Source organism: Doryrhamphus excisus, chromosome 19 (assembly GCF_030265055.1).
Source record: "Doryrhamphus excisus isolate RoL2022-K1 chromosome 19, RoL_Dexc_1.0, whole genome shotgun sequence".
Classification (NCBI taxonomy): domain Eukaryota; kingdom Metazoa; phylum Chordata; class Actinopteri; order Syngnathiformes; family Syngnathidae; genus Doryrhamphus; species Doryrhamphus excisus.
The window spans coordinates 10,879,156-10,888,639 of NC_080484.1; the positions used below are offsets into that span (position 1 = coordinate 10,879,156).

General features: G+C 40.6%; 2 protein-coding genes and 1 non-coding gene across 3 annotated transcripts; all 3 read right to left on the reverse strand.

Annotated features, from left to right (window-relative positions):
* Window positions 1–298: 298 nt before the first annotated feature.
* trnal-uaa (transfer RNA leucine (anticodon UAA)) lies at window positions 299–381 on the reverse strand. The gene has a single exon. It is a non-coding gene; the product is annotated as a tRNA-Leu (tRNA).
* A 2,233-nt stretch (window positions 382–2,614) lies between these two features.
* LOC131107658 (syntaxin-11-like) lies at window positions 2,615–5,769 on the reverse strand. The gene is made up of 2 exons (XM_058057883.1): window positions 5,511–5,769; window positions 2,615–4,316 (listed from the first exon to the last, which is right to left on the reverse strand). Exon 2 carries the CDS (start codon window positions 4,309–4,311, stop codon window positions 3,433–3,435), a length of 879 nt encoding a protein of 292 aa, XP_057913866.1. The 5' UTR covers window positions 4,312–4,316; window positions 5,511–5,769; the 3' UTR covers window positions 2,615–3,432.
* A 100-nt stretch (window positions 5,770–5,869) lies between these two features.
* On the reverse strand, window positions 5,870–8,823 carry stx11b.1 (syntaxin 11b, tandem duplicate 1). The gene is made up of 2 exons (XM_058057882.1): window positions 8,509–8,823; window positions 5,870–7,189 (listed from the first exon to the last, which is right to left on the reverse strand). The coding sequence occupies exon 2, from the start codon at window positions 7,180–7,182 to the stop codon at window positions 6,286–6,288; it is 897 nt and encodes a 298-aa protein (XP_057913865.1). The 5' UTR covers window positions 7,183–7,189; window positions 8,509–8,823; the 3' UTR covers window positions 5,870–6,285.
* Between the last annotated feature and the right edge of the window lie 661 nt (window positions 8,824–9,484).

The window sequence follows — 9,484 nt, forward strand, 5'->3', positions numbered from 1 at the left end:
TGTGTTCATATGATGTAATTACGCCCAAAATAATGTGATTTTTATGAAATGTTATTAAAAGTATGCCGGTATCGTGTTTGTATAGGCATAAATCCAGTATTGAATTAACAATTTCAGTTTGAATTGGTGATGATATTGCAGCCACTAATGCAGTATAAGCACAAAAGCATGTGTGTAGTATACACAACTAACAATGGGTCGGAGTATTCTTCTTCGTGCGTAATGTTTAGATATCGACAGGGTCATAGGTAACCATACTGCTTTGTAGCATATAGAAATGTAGTCTCAAAACAATTGTTACCAGGAGTGGGGTTCGAACCCACGCGGACATATGTCCATTGGATCTTAAGTCCAACGCCTTAACCACTCGGCCATCCTGGTACATTACAGCTGTTTTCAGCTATTGTAAAATATAAACTATAAATACACCCAAGTGACGATTACACAGTTTAAATTATTCTTAATCATTAGCCGTCTACAGCAGAATCGCGTTGAAGACAACGGCGTGCTATTATTAGCAGCTAGCAGCTAACTTGTCGAGAAGAAGAAAGACGAAGACTTGAAAATGTCGACGCTTCTTCTTCTTCGGCAAAATATGAACCCACAGCATGAGCTAAATTGGGATAGATGTCTTTAACAATGTCAATTTTATCAAACCCATATTGTACTTGGTCCGCTTCGCGGCTCTCTTCGCCTGAGACAGCGCAACACAACCTAGCAAGTCACCACAGTGTGCTAGTAGTAGTGCCTGTAGTGCTATTGATGACATGCGTGAGAAGTTTCTCGAACTTACTAGACAGTTACAGTTTAGCGCTAATGCTTGTTTTACTCCAGGGAGGCGCTCACATTTTTGGAAAGCGTTGAAACACTATAATCTATGGCAGGCGTACTTTTTAGAGTTTTTAGGAATTTCCTGTAAAAACACTGGTCAAAGATCCTCTATATTACATTGCCTTCTGCAAAACGTTAGTCTAAGATTTATATGCAGTGTGCTTTGCTGATGACAAAGATTTCGAGTGTCAACTGAATAATAATTAATATAATCATAATTATTTCATCCACCAATCATTGTAATGTTTTAATTAGATTCTGTTTTTTTTTTTTAAAAACAGAAATGATTTACAATGAAAAGGGGGGCTGTCAGGGAAACAAAATGGCCTCTCAGTACTACACGAAGGTATAGCACTCTTAAAATATTATTACCAATATAAACAACAGACACATCATTGGAAATACACAATTAAATACATTAACTGTGTTTATTTACAACAGTTTTTTTTTAGTTTGGTATTCCCAACAGCAGTCTTTTTAACTCTTTAGCTTTAGCCTTAGCTTTAGCTTTAGCCTTTAGCTCTACTAGCATCATGTGTTTCATTTTGCAACTACAGTGAGGAGTTTTTAAGAAATGAAAGTAAGAAAACAGGTAAAACCAGGAACAAATCTTTATGTCATACGGGACAGGGTGGCTTGTTGCTGCTACTCGTGGATATAAGTTCATTGCATACCATTCTTACCATTACCAATACCAATTAAAACAAGGGTAGAACCCAAATCAAATAATTATGTCCAAAAATAATGGATAAATGAATATAACAAACCAAACCTACCTTATGTACGCTCCATTTATGCTGATTCACTTCGTGTGAAGAGCGTTCTATCGTTTCAATGGAAGCATGTTGAATGCGCCTCTTCCCTTCACAAGTGTGGAAGTCCCACTCTTGACAAGTCACGCGTCTTGATTGGACAACGCTTTTTGGTTGGACAACGCGTTTGATGTGCGTAAGTAGGTTCCATTCAAAACTCGTTCAGCCTGTTTTATCGCGCCAATCCATTCAAGGTCATGTGGATAAATTTTGCAGTCCAATTCGTTAAACACCTAACGATCACAGTTAGTATGCCGTATTGGAAAATGATGAACTTGGTGAGACTGAATCAGCAGTGCTCTTTGGAGTGTAGTAGTGCCCTCAGTTTTCCCAATGTAATAATACATTGAAGATTTTTGCAGACAGGCCCCATCTACAGTAGTACATGATATTTTTCCAAAATCCAGAAAGAGTTATGTTCCAATGGAGATTGGGACCCAGAGGTGTATTAACAAAGATTTCCTGACATAAAATTCTGTTGGTCATGGAAACCGGTGGTACTTGTTTTTGGGGGGGTGGTACAAGTTTATTTTTAGAGGCATCAGTCTTATGTTTAGAATCTACTCTTTTGTTTCATGGGGTTGACGTCAAGGCTCCCGAGACCATGCATTTATGGAGCATGGAGTCATACTGGAACAGAAACCCTGACAGGCCAACTGACATCAGACCGGCCGCCAACTGCAGTTCAAAACTTGGCATCGACAAACATTTTTGCAAGCAACAGATCCCTGAAAACAGCAGAGTTCTTAGTAGTCTGCGGTCCTGACCTAGAGAGGATCTTTCACCTGTGTATGACTTTCTAAATACAGGGTCAGGAAAAATGATCTGACACAGTTGTAGGTTAAATAAAAGGCAAATAAAGTAAAGAAACAAAAAAGTGTTTTTATTTTTGAAAAGTACATATAATGCCATTTTGCCTTGTTTCTTTATAATGCCATTGTTTTTTCGTTTCTCTTTCAGTTGCTGCCATGAATTGGATTGGTGAGCATCGTGTTTTCATTGTGGAAATGTTTAGCAAAACAAACACATCTGTAACCGCAACACAATGAGCATTCCGTTTGCACTTCGATCTTGGTAGACATGATCCCGTACCAGCTCCAAACACCATCTTGTTATGGGTTTCCAACTTCAGAGCGACTGGATCTGCATTGAAACCAAAATCAACCGGCCGACTGATTTAATTTTTAAAACATAATGAAACAGAATGGCATTATATGTACTTTTCGAAAATAAAAACACTTTTTTTGTTTCTTGACTTTATTTGCCTTTTATTTAACCTACAAATGTGTCACATTATTTTGCCTGACCTTGTACAAGCTTTACCATTATCAGAGCCCCGTAGACATGGAATAACACCCCTAAAGTCACCTTTACAGTCTGATTATTCTTTGTTTACACCACATTAATACAACTAATACAACAGACTCCTAAAAACAGCACAGCTACTGTTATTGACTATAGACAACCTTTGACTTGTGTTTTCGCAACAGACCTCTAAAAAAAAATCAGAGTCCTTCTGTCATATTCTGTAGCAGCATGTGCAGAATCTTTGATAGATTGCTTTTTTAAATTCATGACTTTAATATTAGCCATATCAGCCCGTTGGTGGGGTAAATGTGTGGCAGAAACAGGATATAGAAAATAAGAACCCGGTAAAAGTAGTCTGGAAATGTGTCCCCCAGAACAATGTCGTAGAATAGCCCCAGTATCAGCCAGTATAATGAATGAGTGGTGTGTACCAACAATGTTTATGGAAGAAGAACAGTCTGTGAATCTTCCAAAAGGGACTTTATTGTCTCCAACAAGGAAAACATGGGCAAAGCTGCTGAAAAGGATTTTTTCTCTTGTACTGCAGGGCCTTCTTGAGCTGGACGTTGACTTTTTCAGTATAGTTCTGAGTCTTACACACGTTGGCCTCAATGTTATTGAGCATGGAGCACTGCTCTTCCATTTGCATAGCAATTTCCAGGAACAGTTCATGGACTTCCTTGAGCCTGGCCTCCAATGCCACCAGTTCATTGTGTCGGTCTTTGATTTCACTCAGCGCCCAGCGGGATGAGTGATTCTGCTGCGTCTGCAGGCTCTGGGACAACTCGTTCCAGCCATCACATCCTTTGTTGACAATGAGATCCAGTTGCTGATCAGAGATTTTAGTCCCTAATATGGAGGCCTGGCGCTGGATTCGGTCCCTACAAATGGTCCTCTGCATTTCCTCTGCCTGGTGGTAGCTCCTCATGGCGGCTTGGAAGGCGCAGCTGAGCGAGTCGCACTGCATGGCGGCGATGCGGCTCGCAGCTGAATTTGGTCCCTCATTTTTCTGCAGCTTTTTGCTTTCCTCACTCAGCGCCAGGAGGCGAGCATATAAGTTCTGCCCATGCTTCTGTATCCCCTTGGCGATGCCGTCAGAGTCTTTTTTGAGCGCAGAGAAGTGGCGGACCGTGGTGCGAAAGCGTTCATTGTTTTTATTCAGGCGCTCCACCTCCAAGAGGAGCAAGGAAATCTCCTTGCGTATGGACTGGGCTTCCTTTAGGATGCTCTCAATTTCTACAGAGTTCTCAAACACGACTGCTTCTTGATGGATGGTTAGCTTGCTCTCGTCGTATTCAAAGTCAAGGTCATCCGCCTGCTCCTCGCTCACATTACGCAGCCTCTCCAGCATGTCCCGCATTGTGCCTGTGAAACACAGTAAACGTGTTATTCTTCTCACTTTTATTGCTTCTGATGCTACCAGCTTGTTTTCAAGCCATTACATTTTGGTAACATGGCTATATTGTTTTTCATTCATTCATTCATTCATTTTTTCCTCACGAGGGTCGCAGGGGGTGCTGGAGCCTATCCCAGCTGTCTTCGGGCAAGAGGCGGGGTACACCCTGGACTGGTGGCCAGCCAATCACAGGGCACATATAGACAAACAACCATTCACACTCTTGTCATTCATACCTATGGACAATTTGGAGTCGCCAATTAACCTAGCATGTTTTTGGAATGTGGGAAGAAACCGGAATACCCAGAGAAAACCCACGCATGCACGGGGAGAACATGCAGTTATATTGTTTTATTATTTCATAATTTTGTTATTTTTTCAGTAAGACCAGGAGTGTCACGAGCCACTAAGTTCATGAGACAATACACACAAGATGAGATTTTATTTTATTTTTAAGAAAAGTGAAATCAAAATTTGGAAAAATATACAACAATATACATGCAATCTACTAATTTAATTTCTAATACATTATCTTGCATTGCTTCTCACGAGGCCACACTCTTCTGCACTCTATGTGTATGCTACCAGCCCCGCCTCCACCCACTGAGACTGTATTATTTCAGGCATAATTAAACACGTTGTCTTTGGTTATAGATATTATGAGACTATAGGTAGTATTTTGTAATGCAAGTGTTTATCTCCATACAGAGGAATACTTTAAATGTGTTGAAATAAGGCATTTTGAAGATTTTTTCGAGTACTATTTGAGTGTTCTGGTTTTTGGTATGGTCACCCTACTCCAAAATATATCCACATTTAGTTTTATGCTCAAGAATATACAGAATACTGTCATAAAAATGTTTGAGCTGTGTACTCACTTTGTGAGATCCTGTTTATGTAAAAAAAAAACATTTCCTCATACCCAAAAAAACCTAATTGGACTCATCTTAATGTTGTATTTTGGTGTGTCTTTTATTCTGTTTACTTGCTCTATTCAACTTCATTCTTTTGTAAAGTGTCTTTGAGTATCTTGAAAAGCGCTATACAAATAAAATGTATTATTATTATTAGTTTCCCAAAAGGAAAAACATGCAGAATGACTCAGTAGGAGTCACCACATGTTAAAACAATAAAGCAAAATGTAAAGGTCTTATTTAACTTACCTTTCTCGGATTATTTCTATCCCAACGACTCTAGTGAGCATGTCTCCATGAGTGCTGAGGAAAGAAGTCAGTCTGGTGTATATGTCAATAGCCTAGGCCCTCCCACTGCCGCACGTAACACTTCCTGGAAGACTTAGCTTTTCTTTTTGCTTTAGCATAGTTTTATACATACAAGGCAGTCAAAGACAGGGTGAACCGGTTCACCAAACCTGTCATCGTCACACGGAGAGGAATGTTTCCTGGCTATTCTGACAATATAGTGTTGCTGTATTTGTCCAATGGTGAGCTGCGTTTGGATGTAGGACATTTAAAAAGATTTACTACACTGCCTTGTCTGAGGGGTTTCAATCAATTGAGTGTGTCTTTCCAATATTTTAATACACAGATTCAAATCAAAAGAGACACATATATGACACATTTCTTTACATGCAGCACAGGAATTAATAGGGAATTCAGGTTGAAGAGAGCAGCAATAATTTAAAAAGTCAGAAAGAGACAAGCACCTTTAAAGTGCGATGGACATTAAAAAGCATTTGTGCTATTATACACAGTGATTCCATGTCTCGACAGTGCATTTAAATAAAAGGATCACGCACTTAAACTTTGCTTTAGCGAGCAGAGCAAGTTACTATTGGAATTTTTAAAATGATCTGTTGTGTTTTTCAGAATTTCCCCAGTTTCCTGGTTTGAGGGACCTGTTCCAAACCACAGTGACAAACATTTGATGGATTTAACTTCCTGGAGAAACTAAAATAGGTCTGCTGCTCTATGCTGGTTAATCGAAGCACGGGAAGCAACTACAAAACATCTTCCTAAAGGGATTGTTCCTGTCATGGCGCTTGGCCTTGCCCAGCTTGAAAAGGGAGTCTTGTAAGTACTCGTCCGTTTTCTGCACGTTGGTCTGGATGGAGTCAAGCATGGGGCCCTGCTCCTCCACCAGCAAGGCGACGTCCAGGAAGATCTCGTGGACCCCCTTGATGCGGTTCTCCAGGTCCAGCAGCTCCTGATGGCGCGTTTCAATCTGAGACAGTGCCGAGCGGGCCGTCTTGCCCTCCGCCATGATGTTGTCGGTAAAGATGTTCCAGTGACCTTTCTCGATCATCTCCTCCACCTCATCGCCCGTCACATCCCGGCCCACGATCGACATCTGCCTTTGGATCTGGGCTTTGCAGTCGTCACGGTAGCTCATCTCCGCCGCGTTGTAGTCAAACATGGCGTCGCGGAGGCCATTACTCAGGCAGGCGTACTGTGTTCTAGCGATGCGAGCGATGGCGGAATTGGAGCCGTGCTCTTCTTCTAGCTTGTAGGCTGTGCTGTCCATGTCCCGCAGGTGCGACAGCACGCGCTCAGCCCGAGTCTTTATATCACCACCTATGGCGTTGGCGTCCTTTTTGATGATGCTCATGGTGCTGACACCCTGGTGGATGCGAGAGTTCTGCTCCCTGAGCCTTTTCACCTCCAGGCGAATGAGCTGGACGTCCTTGTGGATGTCTTGTGCCTGGGAAAAGATCTTGGCCATATCAGGGCTGTTGTCAAACACCACCGCTTCATGGGGAAGCTCATCCTCCAAATCCACGTTGCTGAGAGTGTCTGATCCGACAGACTCGGCGGACTCCTTTCGCTCCTCATGGCTGCTGGACAACTCCTGCATGTAGCTCAATCTATCCCTCATGGTTAGGCTGGAATACAAGAGATGATGATATTTAGTCTTTGCTTGTCTAACACAATATTTGGACATGGTCTTTGTGGTTGAACTATGCATCCACTTCAACCAAAGACACGGGCAGGACACTGAGGGCAGAAAGACAATGGACTACTGCAGCAAAGCCGAGACTGTGGAGTATAATAGGGCTAGGGCCAGGGCTAAGGTGCATTAGCATGATTGGATTTCAAGTAATCAATCATCAGAGTATTATAGCACACTTGGTTATGCCAGTGGAAAAGCGTGATATTGTGTTGTGGAAAAACAGGCCTTAGCTATAGAAATGTTAGCTCAGGTGAGGGTCACATGGTGAAAAATGAAAGAGCCACTTTGATCTATTGTAAATGCTAAGAAGCTATATATAGTTCAAGAAAAAAAACTCTCAGTTTTGTGTTTTAGGTGAAAAAGCTTATTATTAGTATTCACTTAATTATGACTTTTTAAAGAATGCCTTTTTTCGGCAAACTTTCAACTTTATTCCACTTAAATGACGTCCTTTTCCCCTATTATTCTTGTAAAACTATGACTTTTTCTTCTTAGTTTAACCAATTAAAAAAAAACAGCCCCAGCCTATACTTTGGACACCCCTTTGTTAGTATATGGCTTGTGTCAAGAGATACATGTTAACATAGGGGAATAAAATACTTAAATTCTGTTGTCTGCACAAGAAATCAGGCTAGCTTTAAGGCCTTCTTCCTTCCTTCAGGTTGAACTCTCCTGGCACCGGCCTAACAGGTTCTAAAGAGAATACTTTTAAGGTGTTGCTCCTCACCAAACAAGTTCCTGTCTCTTGTGACTGACGTCTTTGCCCAAGCAGTCGTTGAAACTTCTAATCAGACACGAGCATCACACTCAGAAGATACTATATATATTTTAAGATATTATAATGTACAACTATTTTGTATGTGAAGATGGACTCCACTCTTGGAAAACCCACTGATGCTGCATATTGAGACTTAAAGTCAACGTGTTGCAAATACTGGAATAAAATGATGACATGAGAATTGAATGTTAGCTTGTGATTTTCGAGATAAAAACAGGTTTCACCCAAGATACAGTTTGTGCTTCATATTTATATACAGGGATGTGATTCTAAAAATTGAATGTCCTTATTATTCTGTCAGCAATTGTACTGTTGTATTGCTTATTTATTTGGCTTTCTTTGTCTTTTCAACTAAAGCATATTGGTGTTGTCATTACTTGATGCAAGTTCCTATTGAGAAGCTACAACAAAATCACACATCTGAAATGCAATGAAAACAAATTATTTCTATATAATAAAGTCAAATGTCGTACCTGGTTTGCTGGGTATCACACTTTGGTCTTAATAGTGTCTGTGTTGTCTCAGCACCATTCTATGAATGAATGAAGAGCCGCCTGGAGGGGGCCGGTGAGGAGCAACAATGGGCCCCCCCTGCATGCATGCGTGCCGCAGCCTTTCTGTGACTTTGGACAGGTAAGGGTGCAAATCGACGTCTGAGTCAGGAATGAAGCCCAGTCGGTTTGTGACGCTGCAAGACTTCAGCAGCCCGGAAAAAAGGTGTGCTCGACTGGAGCACCCAGTGGATAAATTGTGAGGTGTTTTGGGGTGAAATTATTATTACACTCGCATACACTTCTCCCCCCCCCCCATTTGTTGCTAAAGTGGTCTGTTTTGATGACGAATGTGCTGCAGCTAAATGATATGTGACTTTTGTAACCACGCCCAGTGGAGCCCACGTGCATTCATTAAAACGTAGCCTTAACAGTTTATTTAATTTGGCAGAAATGTGTTTTGTAAAGAGTAGCTATCAAGAGCAGTGTGGTGCTTTTTTTGTTTTGTCTGGTTATTAGTTGTAGGTGATACCTCTAAGTAGATTCAAAATAAATATTTTATTAATCTAATATCGTTGGCCTAATTTGACCTACTTCCTTGGGAATGTAACAGCGAGCTTCTTTGGCTCATCAAGTTGCTGCGTTCAATGGATACTCGTACATAGGAAATATATAGACGGTTATGTCGTCCACTATCAGAGTAAATACGTGTTTATTTTATAAATATTTACATAATTAATAGAAAGGGAGATATACTCACGACGTTGATGATATATTATATACACAGTTCATAAATACCGTATTAATGTTAAGTTCTACACGTAATAACTCACGCTTCACTTCATTGATCTGTTTTGTGGGTTATGCAATTCGACTTTAAATAAAAACATAAAACAATCGTTTTTTTAATTAAATGAAAGCATTCATTTGTGCTATGTCTATAATTTGCTTGTCGTCA